Below are 16,516 nucleotides of genomic sequence, written 5' to 3'. Positions count from 1 at the left end.
CTTGGAAGAAGGGGCTTAGGGGCGCTCAATGTTGAGGTTACCGTTACTGTAGCACCCGGGAAAAAGTTATAACACGCGCCTACTGGTAGTCCTATGGTTCCAGTCGCGCCGCCATTCACCTGATCTCCAGGCCCCGGAGTTTGATTCTATTTCTGATACTCTATTTACCTCTGAAATCACTTCCACTCGGTGGAGCTTGTCTCGACATAACATATCGTACCCGAATGTCGGTGGGGCAGTGTTACCAATATACACTATGTGATCAAAAGTATCCGGACACGTGACTGAAAATGACTTAGAAGTTCGTGCCGCCCTCCCTAGGTAATGCTGGAATTCAATACGGTGTTAGCCCACGCTTAGCCTTGATGATAGCTTCCACTCTTGCAGGCATACGTTAGTTGCTGGAAAGTTTCTTGGGGAATGACAGCCCATTCTTCGCGGAGTGCTGCACTGGGGAGAGGTATCGATGTCGGTCGGTGAGGCCTGGCACGAAGTCGCCGTCCTACAACATCCCAAAGGTGTTCTATAGGATTCAGGTCAGGACATTGTGCACGCCAGTGCATTACAGGGATGTTATTGTCACATAACCAAGCCGCCACAGGCCGTGCATTATGAGCAGGTGCTCGATCATATTGAAAGATAACAATCGCCATCCCCGAATTGCTCTTCAGCAATGGGAAGCAAGAAGGTGCTTAAAACATCACTGTACGCCTGTGCTTTGATATTGCCACGCAAAACAACAAGGGGTGCAAGCCCCCCTCCATTAAAAACACAACCACACCATAACACCATCGTCTCCGAATTTTACAGTTGGCACTACACACCCTGGCAGATGACGTTCACCGGGAATTCACCATACCCACACCGTGCCATTGCATCGCCACGTTGTGTACCGTGATTCGTCACTCCACGCAACGTTTTTGCACTGTTCAATCGTCCAATGTTTATGCTCCTTACACCAAGCGAGACGTCGTTTGGCATTTACCGGCGTGATGTGTGGCTTATGAACAGCCCCTCGACCATGAAATACAAGTTTTCTCTCCTCCCGCCTAACTGTCAATATACTTGCAGTGGATCCTGACGCAGTTTGGAATTCCTGAGTGATGGTCTGGAAAGATGTCGGCCTATTACACATTACAACCCTCTTCAACTGTCGGCGGTCTCTGTCAGTCAACAGATGAGGTAGGCCTGTACGTTTTTGTGCTGTACGTGTCCCTTCACGTTTCCACTTGACTATCAGATCGGAAACAGTGGTCCCAGGGATATTTAGGAGTGTGGAAATCTCGCGTACAGACGTATGACACCAGTGACACCCAATCACCTGATCACGTACGAAGTTCGAAGTCCGTGAGTTCCTTGGAGCGCCCCATTCTGCTCTCTCACGATGTCTGCTGAGGCAGCTGATATGGAGTACCTGGCAGTAGGTGGCAGCACAATGCACCTAACATGAAAAACGTACGTTTTTGGGTGTGTTCGGATACTTTTGATCACATAGTTTAGCTTCGTGTCGTACTGAATACCCCAGAAAGCCTGAAGCCTCCTCTTCACCAGAAGGAACACGAGCGAACGTGCAACAGCTAAAGACACTTGTCTCCGGTGTAAACGCTAGGCAGGCGTTCGCTAACCTCATTCGGTCGTGCGCGGTTCGCATTCGCAGTTGTTCACTCGTGTTCCACTGGTTGTCGGTCTCCAAGCGAACCGCCGAAGGAAGTCCGCGTCCTCTCCACTCCTAGCAGTTTGCTATCTTGTCTGCTCCTATTGTTGATGTGAGTCGCGTCACCGGCGGAGTGGTCCGAAAAGAATGTAATATTGCTGACAGAATACAGATATCATACCTGCTTCTGAGATCCAAAGCCGCGCGGGATTAGCCGAGCGGTCTGGGGCGCTGCAGTCATGGACTGTGCGGCTGGTCCCGGTGGAGGTTCGATTCCTCCCTCGGGCATGGGTGTGTGTGTTTGTCCTTAGTATACTTTAGGTTAAGTAGTGTGTAAGCTTAGGGACTGATGACCTTAGCAGTTAAGTCCCATAAGATTTCACACACATTTGAACATTTGATGCAAAGAAATGGCGAAGAAAAACAAATATGATTGGAGAAAATTGCCGAAGCATTCAGTCGGGACGTGAGTAAGACGATAGCTTCATTAGATGGTGAGAGTGAATAAGCACGAGCTTCATAATCCATTTTTATTAAAAGGGAAAAGCAAGGTATTTCCCCTAAAGTAAATATGTCCAGTGATATAATGTAATACGTATCTATTATGCTCGAAAACATTTTTCGACACGAGGCACCTCCCTCTTTCGTCCCTCTCTTATACAGGGTATTTCGGTATGAGCGTGCAAAACCTTAACAAGACAGAGGATGATCCACTGAACAATTTGAGGTAGGGAACCTGGGGTCGGAGAAACCAGCTTAAGGAGACAGCAGGAATAAAATAAGATTACTGTTTACTTTTTTATTTACATTACTTACAGTTAACTGCAAATACCATCATTGACACAAAGAACGTACCATTTGTACTGTATCTTACAAAGTGTGCTGACGCTGACGGCCATCAACCTCAATGTAATCATGACATCGGCGAGCAAGGTTCTGACCCACCCTGATGTGCTTCGAATCACATCACAGGCAGCTAAAATTCTGGCAACTAATTCCATATCCGTACCCGGTGGGGTCTCATACACAAGTGACTTTAGATATCCGCGTAGGAAATAGTCAGTGGGATTCAGGTCAGGTGACCTCGCAGGTCATGGAATAGGACCTCTGCTTCCAATCCAGCGACCTGGAAATACAGCATTGCGGACATCCACACGGAAGTGAGGCGGTGCACAGTCATATTGTATCCACATCCTCTCACGAACAGCCAAGGATACGTTCTCCAAGAACTCTTGTAGAAGTCTTTGCACGAACATCAAGTATAGGTGGCCATTCGAACGGCCAGGTAGAAGATAGGGCCCATTGAGATTGCCGCGTACAATGCTGGCCCACATGTTCACAGGAAAACGTACTTGATGAGATGATTCTACTACAGCGTGAGGGTTTTCCTCATCCCACACATAGCTATTCTTGCCGTTCGAAATACCATCACGATGAAATGACGCGCGTCAGTGAACAGCACGATTTGGAGAAAATCTGGTCGATCAATCCACTGTTGGAGGAACCGCTGACACAAAGCGACCCTTTGTGCAAAGTCAGTCCGTCACAAGCATAGCGTCGACTCGTTGTGGGTGATGTGGGTGTCATTGTTGTTCGTGGAGTACTCGCCGCAAACTAGTATGTGCAGCGCCCATTTCACGTGTAATTCGAGTACTTGTAGTGGTGTCCGCTGCAACGCGTCCCAGCACTTCCACTTCAACATCGGGTGCGCGAGTGGTCCTCATGTTTCCAGGTCCCTCTTTTCTTCTTCCCAATGAACCCCATTCGTCGATCGAGAGAAATTGACGGATGATGCCTGTCAGGAAATCGTTCTCTGTACAGCCTTTCAGCAGCGAGAGCATTTCAACGTACTTTCGAATACACAAGGTGCATGTCACTGAGTTCTGCGAAACTGTATCCGAGCTGCTCCATCGTATTGTATTGCACGTCTGTCAACAGCACTGAGTAATGAATCAGTCTGTCGTTGATTCATAGCGGGTTCTCTCATGGGACAATGTAAATACAACAAAGATACCCTGTGGACAAGTAAAGTAAACAAAACCTGCATCATTACTTCCTAGTAATCAGGCTCGTCTTCCTAATTTCCTTGCAGGAAATAAAGAATGTACATGTAAATAAACAGTTCAGTACGTGTAAAGTTATACGCATGTTAGTTGCAAATAAGCTGTAAGCCAGTAATCTAGACAAGGCTGTAGGCAAATTTACTTCTATATCTGCTTAAGCTGACTCCTCCGACTGCACGTTCACTACTTCAAAGTGTTCAGTGGATTTTTCTGTATGAGCAACGTATTTACACCTGCTACGTCTAAGTTCTTAGATCATAGCCCACATGTTTGTATGAAAACACAGTGTATTTGGCTCTGAGCACTATGGGACTTAACTTCTGAGGTCATCAGTCCCCTACAACTTAGACCTGCGTAAACCTAACTAACCTAAGGACATCACACGCATCCATGCCCGAGGCAGGATTCGAACCTGCGACCGTAGCGGTCGCGCGGTACCAGACTGTAGCGCCTACAACCGCTCGGCCATCCCGGCCGGCACAGTGTATTTCACGAGTACACATCGTAATAGTGAAATATGCACGTAAACTTTATAAAACTGAAATATGGACGTGAAAATGATAAATGTATAACTTAGTGGAAAAACTGTCAGCACAGCGTAACTATAATAATGATGCTTCATCTTTATGTAAGTAGAGATATATTTTCGACAAATGCTGCCTTGCCACTTACAATTGTCCCATTTGTATCTGTTTAGTCACCAGCAAATAATTTTTTTGCATTTATACAGTGATTTCCAGCAATATAAACATGTACAGGAATGTATAAACACTTGAGGATCGGCGCAAGCCCGAAACCGGTCGTGTGACAAATAAATAACCTTTTATTGTGACTGGTAGCGGAAATTTTTCTACACCCTACATCAGGCGTATTTGGTCACCGAGACATCAACGTGAGTCTACTATAATGCTCATCAAACCATTGTAGCACGCTTGTAGCTCAGGGACATGGACAGTTGTACTGCTGTAAGATGATATCGACGTCGGGGAGACATCAGACATGATGGGATGAAAGTCGTTCTTAGCTCTTAGTATGTCTTCGACTAGTACCGCAGGTCCCATGCGAGAGGAGCAGAATGTCTCCCGTAGCATAATAGAGCTCCCACCAGCCTGCGTCCATGGTGCGACATACGTTTCGAGCCACCGTTCGCCTTGATGACAGCGTTTGTGGAGACTGCCATCGAACTACTGTCGCAAAAATGTGATTCACCCGAAGAGCTGACGTGTTTCCGTAGATCGACTGTCGAATCCTAATAGTCCCGTGCACACAGCAATCGTAATTGACGATGTAGTTGGGTCAACATGTTAACACGAAGGGAAGGTGTGGTGCGGAACTCCATGTTCGACAATCAGGGTATATACATGGACAAGGAAATAAACTTCCCGGATTTTTCCCGGAGTTCCCGGTTGAAAACACACCTTCTCCCGGATGAAAATACACTTTTTCCGTGTTAAGTGACAGTATTCTTTTCCTCAGCACTGTAAAACTTATCAATCCTTTGACTGTTTATGGTTTTATACACTGACGTAGAATTACCCGGCACTTTAGAAAACGAAACTCAGCGGAAAAAAACACGCTTCGGAAAGAGCTTTGATGTGCAGCAACATGTAGCTGTATATTTTCGTGTTACGAAAGTATAAATTCGAATTCCACCAAACACCACATGTTACTTTCCGAAGCATTGAAATCGAGATTGCGACGCGCTTTCGTAAGCCAGCCACAGTTCATGTCATGTGATCTCGCCAGCTGATGACAGCATAGGACATGTGATGTAGTCAGCCAATAGCAAGATCACTCTTAAGTACCGCGAACACACAAATAAGGAAAGTTAATGGTTTAAATTAATATACATAGTTTTGCTAGAAGAAAAACAAAGCTTTCATATATAATATGGGTCTCTAAGATTAATAAGCTGCAAGAGACGCTAAGCTTCCACATATAATCTTGATCTCTTTTGCGCGTGTTACACTTTAAGATACATCACATAAATGTACCGGTAAAATTTTTAATAATGACGTAAGTGTCTGATCTTCTGGGCTCTAAATTCTTCTAGATGGTCGTCCTCAAAGAGTTGATTTTTAAATGAGAGTCAAACGTTCTGTGGTTTAAGAAATTCGTCGTACACTCTCTCACATAGTTTATCTTACATAAAAGGAAATTTACTTTGAAAGTAACGCTTTTCAAAGCAATATTTGCAATATTTTTCCGTGACCTATTAGAAAGGTACGTTTCAGCAGTTGCCAGAGAGCGCCAGATAACAGGTGTCACTGCACTTGCGCAACTACGATGACGCAGGAAGGCCGTATGTTCGTACATGTAAAACATTAAAGGAACTTGCATTAAAACGAATCCAATGTAAACAGCTCTCACGTCACGCTCATTGGAGGCAATTTGTTGTTAAGAAGCATTGCATAGTCTTCCTAAACTCTTTGACATACTTTCCTGTTGGCAGACGCTTGTATGAGCACTGTGTTTTGTTGAATACAGCGCATTTCCTTTGCGACTTAAGTTTTATTTTTTTTCTCTCCTTCATGTGTTGTTCCTGCAATATTATTCTGCAGAAGCGGGATACAGTAATATTCTTTGTTACAGTATTGGTTCTTACCAGTCAAAATCCCAAAAATTTAACTGAAAACTAAAACAATGAAAAATTCCCGGAATTCTAAAAAATTCCCGCGTTTTTCCAGGTTTTCTCCCGGATGAAAAAATTCCCGGGTTTTTCCCTGATCACCCGGTTGTCCCGGGTCGTATACATCCTGACAATGTACGAGTAATATGTGATCCGAAACACGTGTGCGTGCACCAGCATTGTGCTCATTCGGCAGAGATGCCACAGATCACCATCTATCTTACTTTACAGAGCCGACAAACCTCCGAACCCCAGTTCTGTGAAGAGTCATGGACGTCCAGCCATTTAGCGCCTAGTGGTAGTTTCACTGTCCTTCTACCTCTTTCCCTAGATTCTTACGACAGTAGCACGTGAACACTTGACCAGCTTCGCCGTTTCCGAGATACTCGTTAACAGGCTCTGGGTAATAATAGTTTGCCCCTTGTCAAACTCGGACATCTCAATAGATTTCCCGATTTGCCGCTAGGGTGATCGCCCATAGTGTCTGCTCCGCTTACATTCTTTTGTTACCGCGTCACGCGCCCGCAAAGCCACCACACGGCATCTGACGTCTCGGTGAACAGTGGTCATAAAGTTTTGGCTTATCAGTGTGTACTACTGATGACTGACGACTCTCTCATGTGTATCTGCTGTGTTTACTAAACTTTTGCGAAAACGCTACGAACTTACGCACGAGCCTAGTAGTATACCGTGTGTACAAATATTGCGATAAAGGCGCTCCTCTCAGCTTGGCAGCATAAGAGACCGCCTGCGTCGCTTAGGCCTACGTCCTCAATTTTGCTGGATGGATTTCAATCCTAGTACCATGGGACTCATTAACAGATGTCCTATGATCCTGTCCATTTTCCTTGTCAGTGTTTTCCACATATTCCTTTCCTCTCCGTTTCTACGGAGAACCTCCTCATTCCCTACCTTATCAGTCCACCTAATTTTGAACATTCTTCTGTAGCACCACATATCAAATCCTTCAATTCTCTTCTATTGCGGTTTTCCCACCATTCATGTTTCACTACAATACGATGCTGTGCTCCAAACATATATATTCAGAAATTTCTTCCTCAAATTAAGGCCTATATTTGATACTAGTAGACTTCTCTTGGCCAGAAATGCCCTTTTTGCCATTGCTAGTCTGCTTTTGAAGTGCCAGTGCTCCGTCCGTCATTGTCTATTTTGCTGCCTGGGTAGTAGAATTCCTTATCTTCATCTATTTCGTCACCATCTACCCTGATGTTAAGTTTCTCGCTATTCTCATTCTGCTACTTGTCATTATTTCCGTCTTTCTTCGATTTGCTCTCAATCCATATTCTGTACTCATTATTCACTAACTCAGGATAGCAATGTCATCAGCGAATAGTATGATTGATATCCTTTCACCTTGATTTTAATTCCACTCCTGAACCTTCCTTGTATTTCCATCATTGCTTCATCGATGTACAGATCGAACAGTAGGGGCGAAAGACTACGCCCATGTCTTACACCCTTTTTAATCCGAACACTACGTTCTTGATCGTCCACTCTTACTATTCTTGGCTCTTATACATATTGTAACCGAAGCACCAAAGAAACTTGTATAGGAATGCGTACTCGAATATAGAGATAGGTGCACAGGCAGAATACGATGCTGCGGTCGGCAACACCTCTATAATTTTGGAAACTTTTGATAAGCTTCTATGGGACCAAACTTCTGAGGTCATCGGTCCCTAGACTTACACAATACTTAATCAAACTTAAACTAACTTACGCTAAGGACAACACACACACACACACACACACACACACACACACACACACCCATCGCATCTACATCTACATGATTACTCTGCAATTCACATTTAAGTGCTTGGCAGAGGGTTCATCGAACCACAATCATACTATCTCCCTACCATTCCACTCCCGAACAGCGCGCGGGAAAAACGAACACCTAAACCTTTCTGATCGAGCTCTGATTTCTCTTATTTTATTTTGGTGATCATTCCTACCTATGTAGGTTGGGCTCAACAAAATATTTTCGCATTCGCAAGAGAAAGTTGGTAACTGAAATTTCGTAAATAGATCTCGCCGCGACGAAAAACGTCTTTGCCTTAATGACTTCCATCCCAACTCGCGTATCATATCTGCCACACTCTCTCCCCTATTACGTGATAATACTAGACGAGCTGCCCTTTTTTGCACCCTTTCGATGTTCTCCGTCAATCCCACCTGGTAAGGATCCCACACCGCGCAGCAATATTCTAACAGAGGACGAACGAGTGTAGTGTAAGCTGTCTCTTTAGTGGACTTGTTGCATCTTCTAAGTGTCCTGCCAATGAAACGCAACCGTTGGCTCACCTTCCCCACAATATTATCTATGTGGTCTTTCCAACTGAAGTTGTTCGTAATTTTAACACCCAGGTACTTAGTTGAATTGGCAGCCTTGAGAATTGTACTATTTATCGAGTAATCGAATTCCAACGGATTTCTTTTGGAACTCATGTGGATCACCTCACGATTTTCGTTATTTAACGTCAACTGCCACCTGCCACACCATACAGCACTCTTTTCTAAATCGCTTTGCAACTGATACTGGTCTTCGGATGACCTTACTAGACGGTAAATTACAGCATCATCTGCGAACAACTTAAGAGAACTGCTCAGGTTGTCACCCAGGTCATTTATGTAGATGAGGAACAGCAGAGGTCCCAGGACGCTTCCCTGGGGAACACCTGATATCACTTCAGTTTTACTCGATGATTTGCCGTCTATTACTACGAATTGCGACCTTCCTGACAGGAAATCACGAATCCAGTGGCACAACTGAGACGATACCCCATAGGCCCGCAGCTTGATTAGAAGTCGCTTGTGAGGAACGGTGTCAAAAGCTTTCGGGAAATCTAGAAATACGGAATCAACTTGAGATCCCCTGTCGATAGCGCCCATTACTTCGTGCGAATAAAGAGCTAGCTGCGTTGCACAAGAACGATGTTTTCTGAAACCATGCTGATTACGCATCAATAGATCGTTCCCTTCGAGGTGATTCATAACCGAGAGAGTACGGGCCTCCGATGGGAGGGGGGGGGGGGAGGGGGAGCCGCGCGCAAGACGTCTCAGACAGCGGGCCTACCCCGCGCGACCACCTGTATAAGACAAATAGCTGGTGTAGCTGTTAGATCGGTTACTGCTGATACAATGGTAGGTTATTAAGATTTAAGTGAGTTTGTACGTGGTATTATAGTCGGCCCACGAGCGATGGAACACGGCATCCCCGGGGTAGCGATGAACTGGCGATTTTCCCGTACGACCATTTCACGAGCGTACCGTGAATATCAGCAACCCGGTAAAACATCAAATCACCCAAATCACTGCGTTAGGGAAAAGATCCTGCAAGAACGGGAACGAGGACTGAAGAGAATCGTTCAACGTGACAGAACTGCAACTCTTCCGCAAATTGCTGCAGATTTCGATGATGGGTCGTCAACACGTGTCAGCGTGCGAACCATTCAACGAAACATCCCCGATATGGGCTTTCGGAGCCGAGGAACGACTCGTGTACCCTTGTAGAGTGCACGACACAAAGCTTTACGTCTCGCCTGGGCCCGTCAACACTGACATGGGACTGTTGATGACTGAGACGCCCGCTAAACCCGCTGGGCAGAGCAAGTGATTAGGATTGTGGAAAGGGCCAAATAAGGTGTCGATCAGTTTCACTCCAAATTGTAATTTATTGTAATTTAATAACACCTTTAAACCAAAACGGCACATAGCCGAACCTTTAGAACTACGACTTTCAAAATGCAATTCGTGCACGCCTGAGGGCCTCCAAACAAGAAATCTTAGAAATCAACTAGGTGGAAAGCCTCAAGGCAAAAGCAGATAGAGCGAACATACAAAGTGCAATACAAACGGCGAAAGGTCACAATTAAACTTCAAAATCTTAAAATATATTACCATAATCTTTTAAGGAAGAAGGCCGCAATGTTTTCGTTTGAGGGGAAATTCTGAGAATAAAGCTTTAAGCGGCTGAAGGCCCACAGTTGATATTCCAAAAATTCAAAAATACCGTAACCTTTAAAATTTCAATGGCCGAACGCACACCGAATGAAAAAGTAATGGAACGACAATAACTAAATTTAAGAATAAGGTTTTAAGCGGCTGAAGCCCCACAATTGATTTACATAAATTGATTTACAGAAAATAATTTTTTTTTCTTTTTAAACGTTGGCTATAATAGATTACCCACAGATCATTAAACACCCATGAAAAGGACAGTACAGGCAACGGCACTCAGAAGCCTCCGGAGGGGGAGGTGCTGCCCTCGAAACAGTAATGCTCACTTAGGTGAGACAGGTGGTGGGCCCAACTACACTCCTGGAAATGGAAAAAAGAACACATTGACACCGGTGTGTCAGACCCACCATACTTGCTCCGGACACTGCGAGAGGGCTGTACAAGCAATGATCACACGCACGGCACAGCGGACACACCAGGAACCGCGGTGTTGGCCGTCGAATGGCGCTAGCTGCGCAGCATTTGTGCACCGCCGCCGTCAGTGTCAGCCAGTTTGCCGTGGCATACGGAGCTCAATCGCAGTCTTTAACACTGGTAGCATGCCGCGACAGCGTGGACGTGAACCGTATGTGCAGTTGACGGACTTTGAGCGAGGGCGTATAGTGGGCATGCGGGAGGCCGGGTGGACGTACCGCCGAATTGCTCAACACGTGGGGCGTGAGGTCTCCACAGTACATCGATGTTGTCGCCAGTGGTCGGCGGAAGGTGCACGTGCCCGTCGACCTGGGACCGGACCGCAGCGACGCACGGATGCACGCCAAGACCGTAGGATCCTACGCAGTGCCGTAGGGGACCGCACCGCCACTTCCCAGCAAATTAGGGACACTGTTGCTCCTGGACTATCGGCGAGGACCATTCGCAACCGTCTCCATGAAGCTGGGCTACGGTCCCGCACACCGTTAGGCCGTCTTCCGCTCACGCCCCAACATCTTGCAGCCCGCCTCCAGTGGTGTCGCGACAGGCGTGAATGGAGGGACGAATGGAGACGTGTCGTCTTCAGCGATGAGAGTCGCTTCTGCCTTGGTGCCAATGATGGTCGTATGCGTGTTTGGCGCCGTGCAGGTGAGCGCCACAATCAGGACTGCATACGACCGAGGCACACAGGGCCAACACCCGGCATCATGGTGTGGGGAGCGATCTCCTACACTGGCCGTACACCACTGGTGATCGTCGAGGGGACACTGAATAGTGCACGGTACATCCAAACCGTCATCGAACCCATCGTTCTACCATTCCTAGACCGACAAGGGAACTTGCTGTTCCAACAGGACAATGCACGTCTGCATGTATCCCGTGCCACCCAACGTGCTCTAGAAGGTGTAAGTCAACTACTCTGGCCAGCAAGATCTCCGGATCTGTCCCCCATTGAGCATGTTTGGGACTGGATGAAGCGTCGTCTCAGGCGGTCTGCACGTCCAGCACGAACGCTGGTCCAACTGAGGCGCCAGGTGGAAATGGCATGGCAAGCCGTTCCACAGGACTACATCCAGCATCTCTACGATCGTCTCCATGGGAGAATAGCAGCCTGCATTGCTGCGAAAGGTGGATATACACTGTACTAGTGCCGACATTGTGCATGCTCTGTTGCCTGTGTCTATGTGCCTGTGGTTCTGTCAGTGTGATCATGTGATGTATCTGACCCCAGGAATGTGTCAATAAAGTTTCCCCTTCCTGGGACAATGAATTCACGGTGTTCTTATTTCAATTTCCAGGAGTGTATATCTGATTCGTCGGTAACCCAACCAAGAGGCAGTCACAGACCGACCGACCAAACGACTTGCTCGCCACCAATCGGTACATGAAAACTCAAAGACCAAACTGTTACGGACGTAATGATCCACAATGATATATGTGTTAAGCTGTCAAAACTACACACCGTGTTCGATAGCGACGCCAGGTGAGGAAAGGAGGGTGCCTGAAATTACGTTAGTGGCCAGGGCAGGTAACCGGAACACTAACGGCCACAAGGCAGAAAATTCCGAGTGTCGTTTCAAATTGTATCGAGCTGATGGACGTGTACGGGTATGGAGACAACCTCATGAATCCATGGAGCCTACATGTCAGCAGGGGACTGTTCGAGTTGATGCAGGCTCTGTGATGGCATGGGGCGTGTGCAGTTAGAGGGATATGGGACCCCTGATACGTCTAGACACGACTCTGACAGGTGACACGAACGTAAGCATCCTGTCTGATCACCTGCATCCATTCATGTCCACTGTGCATTCCGACGGTCAATTCCAGCAGGAGAATGCGCACTGCACACGTCCTGAATTGCTCCACAGTGGCTCCAGGAACACTCTTCAGAACCATTTCCGCTGGCCACCAAACGCCCCAGACATGAACACTATTGAGCATATCTGGGATGCCTTGCAACGTTCAGAAGAGATATTCACCCCCGGCCGCTGTGGCCGAGCGGTTCTAGGCGCTTCAGTCCGGAACCGCGCTGCTGCTACGCTCGCAGGTTCGAATTCTGCCTCGGGCATGGATGTGTGTGATGTCCTTAGGTGAGTTAGGTTTAAGTAGTTCTAAATCTAGGGGACTGATGACCTCAGATGTTAAGTCCCACAGTACTCTTACGGGTTTATTGGGAGCCCTGCGGGATTCATGGTGTCAGTTCCCTCCAACACTACTTCCGACATTAGTCGAGTCGTGTTGCGGCACTTCTGCGTGCTCTTGGGGGCCTCCACGATATTAGGCAGGTGTAATATTTCTTTGGCTCTTCTGTGTCTCCTTATAGCTTACCCCTATTTTTCTCAGAATCTGGAATATCTAGCACAATTTGGCATTGCCGAACGCTTTTTTCCATATCGACAAATCCTTCTTCTTCTTGCGTTACGGCCTCTGTAGGACCACTGGTAGCCCCTTCGTGGACTGAATTTTCCTCTTCTTCTCCCAGAACCTCTTCATTCTTTCTCTTCTCCTCTCCCGCTCTTCTTCCGAGATCTTCAGTTTCCGTTTCTCCTGGCGGCTCCACTGGTGACATTCTAATCTTTTTCTGTATTCTCCTCTGTCATTGATCTCCGGCATATTTGTCGGTGTATATTTGTTCCTCCAATTATCCTTTCCTTCGACCTTGATCCCCAATTCCAACCAGTCCTTCCGAAGTTCAACAATCCACTTGGTTCCTGTCTTTCCGCTTGTTCTCCCTGTTGTTTCCCACACTCTCTTCGTCATTCTGTCCATACTCATCCTAACTACGTGCCCAGCAAGCCTTGCCCTTTTGAGTCTGATTTCCCCAGATATTGTTCTCATGTTCCGGGATCCACCACTGCAGCCGGACGCGCCATTCATTTCCGCTGACCCTCACTACTGACAAATCCTACCCCCGCGGCCACCTGTATAAGACCAGTGTCTGGCGCAGTTGTTAGATCGGTTACTGCAGCTGCAATGGTTATCAAGATTTAAGTGAGTTTGAACGTGGTGTTATACTCGCCGCACGAGCGATGGGAGACAGAATCTCAGAGGTAGCGATGATGTGTACGACCATTTCACGAGCGTACCGTGAATATCAGGAATCCGGTAAAACATCAAATCTCCGAGATCGCTGCGGTCGGGAAAATATCCTGCAAGAACGGGTCCAGCGAGGACTGAAGAGAATCGTTCAACGTGACACAAGTGCAACCCTTCCGCAGACTGCTGCAGATTTCGATGAGGGGCCGTTAACAAGTGTCAGCGTGCGAAACATTCAACGAAACATAATCGATATGGGCTTTCGGAGCCGAAGGTCGACTCGTATATCCTTGATGACTGCACGACACAAAGCTTTACGCCTTGCCTGGGCCCGTCAACAACGACATTGTTGATGACCGGAAACATGTTGCCTGGTTCGACGAGTGTCGTTTCAAATTGTATCGAATGGATAGACGTGTACGGGTATGAAGACAACCTCATGAATCCATGGACACATGGACACTGCATGTCAGCAGGTGACTGATGGAGGCTCTGTAATGGTGTGGGGCATGTGCAGTTGGAGGGATATGGGACCTCTGATACGTCTAGATATGATTCAATGGGGGAAGAGAGAATGGGACTCTGAATTAAAATGGGTACAACGTTTACCTGGATTTTGTAGAAAGAAGGAACTAGATACGTATTACAAACTAAGGAAAGCCTATCAAGTAGACGTAGATGATACCTTGCCAGCGACAGGTGACACGTACGTAAGAGTCGTGTCGAATGACTTGCATCTATTCTTGTCGATTGTGCATTCCGCCGGGCGCAGTGGCTAGACACTGGACTCGCATTCGGGAGGACGACGGTTCAGTCCCGCGTCCGACCATCCTGATTTAGGTTTTCCGTGATTTCCCTAAATCGCTCCAGGCAAATACCGGGATGGGTCCTTTCAAAGAGCACGGCCGACTTCCTTCCCCGTCCTTCCCTAATCCGATGAGACCAATGACTTGGCTGTCTGGTCTCTTTACCCAAACAACCCAACCGACCCATTCCGACGGTATTGGTCAATTCCAGCAGGACAATGCGCACTGCACACGTCCAGAATTGCTCCAGAGTGGCTCCAGGGACACCCTTCTGAACCTAACCATTTCCCCAGACAGGAACATTGTTGGGTTGGCAGAAGAGCTAACACCGTGTTACTAAAGGAGGCCGAAAAGAACGCGTTTTAGCTCACGCAGGCTGGCGTGAGGAGGGAAGGACTATGACGTGAGGTCTGGAACATGACAAGGAATTAGAATTCCGAAAACGGACGTAATTAGTTTCATACTTAACTTTTATCCATTACTGATGAACGTCGCTCTTGACGGTACATGATTCTCAATATTATCTGTTCAGAATAGTAACTGAATATGGCGTCTTGCTAGGTCGTAGCAAATGACGTAGCTGAAGGCTATTCTAAACTGTCGTCTCGGCAAATGAGAGCGTATGTAGGCAGTGAACCATCGCTAGCAAAGTCGGCTGTACAACTGGGGCGAGTGCTAGGGAGTCTCTCTAGACCTGCCGTGTGGCGGCGCTCGGACTGCAATCACTCATAGTGGCGACACGCGGGTCCGACGTGTACTAACGGACCGCGGCCGATTTAAAGGCTACCACCTAGCAAGTGTGGTGTCTGGCGGTGACACCACAAACATTATTGAACATATCTGGGATGCCTTACAACGTACTTTAAAGAAGAGATATTGACACCCTCGTACACTTACGGATTTATTGGCAGCCCTGCAGGATTCATGGTGTCAGTTCCCTCCAGCACTGCTTCAGACGTTAGTCGAGTCGTGTTGCGACACTTCTGGGTGCTCGCGGGAGCCTCCACGATGTTAGGCAGGTTTTCTTTGGGTCTTCAGTGTATAATACCCGTGTCTCCCTATAGCTTACCCCTATTTTTCTCAGAATTCGGAACATCTTGTACCATTTGACATTGCCGAACGCTTTTTTTTTCCAGGTCGACAAATCCTATGAGCGTGTCTTGATTTTTCTTTCCTCTAGCCTCTAATAGCAGCCGCAACGTCAGAATTGCCTCCCTGGTGCCTTTACTTTTGCCAAAGCCAAACTCATCGCTATAGTATTTCGCAAAAGACGTCGGAGCGGTGAGGCACGTGAGCGCGTGTCGCGGTGACGCGCGTGGGCAGACCGACCCCTGGCCAGCAGCTGATGGCTGGCGGCTTCCCCGGCGCCCACGTGCGCGCCTGCCTCCGTGTCTGGCGCTGTTGCCGCCGCTGGGGCTGCTCCTCGCTGCCGCCTGCACGGCCTGCGTTGCCGGTTGCCTCCCCGCCGCTCCACTGCCAAGTCTCGCGCCCCGCCCCTCCGCGTCACACGGAGCAGCCGGCAGCCAACGGGCACCAGTTGGCCCGCAGCCGCTTCAGCGCGGAGGCCAGGCTGACGCCGCGCCAGCCCGCGAACTCCAAGACTTCTCCTCTCTGCCCGCCGCGTCGCCCACTGGCCGCTACCTCGCTGGCGCCTGCCTCGCATCGCAGACCCACCGTCCGAGGGCGTTGCCTTCGGGATCCACCACTGCAGCTGGACGCGCCACTCATTTCCGCTGACCCCAGCTAGTGAAGTGGCGACGAAGCCAGTGTAATCTGCACGACCGCCCCGTGTCGACCATCGATTTCAGCCTGTTGGTCTACTCACACTCAGCTCGCACTGTTTGCACTCACAACTGCGTGACTGCAAAGC

General features: G+C 47.8%; 1 protein-coding gene across 1 annotated transcript in view; it reads right to left on the bottom strand.

Annotated features, from left to right (window-relative positions):
- LOC124716744 (protein FAM246C-like) overlaps window positions 1-16,309 on the bottom strand; it is a 56,478-nt gene extending 40,169 nt beyond the window's left edge. The window contains exon 1 of the mRNA XM_047243287.1: window positions 15,962-16,309. Coding sequence (XP_047099243.1) covers window positions 15,962-16,309 — 348 coding nt within the window. The remainder of the gene's footprint in view (window positions 1-15,961) is intronic.
- Between the last annotated feature and the right edge of the window lie 207 nt (window positions 16,310-16,516).

Source organism: Schistocerca piceifrons, chromosome 9 (assembly GCF_021461385.2).
Source record: "Schistocerca piceifrons isolate TAMUIC-IGC-003096 chromosome 9, iqSchPice1.1, whole genome shotgun sequence".
NCBI lineage: Eukaryota > Metazoa > Arthropoda > Insecta > Orthoptera > Acrididae > Schistocerca > Schistocerca piceifrons.
The sequence above is the reverse complement of the archived record's forward strand: the minus strand, read 5'-3'. Positions and strand labels throughout refer to the sequence as shown.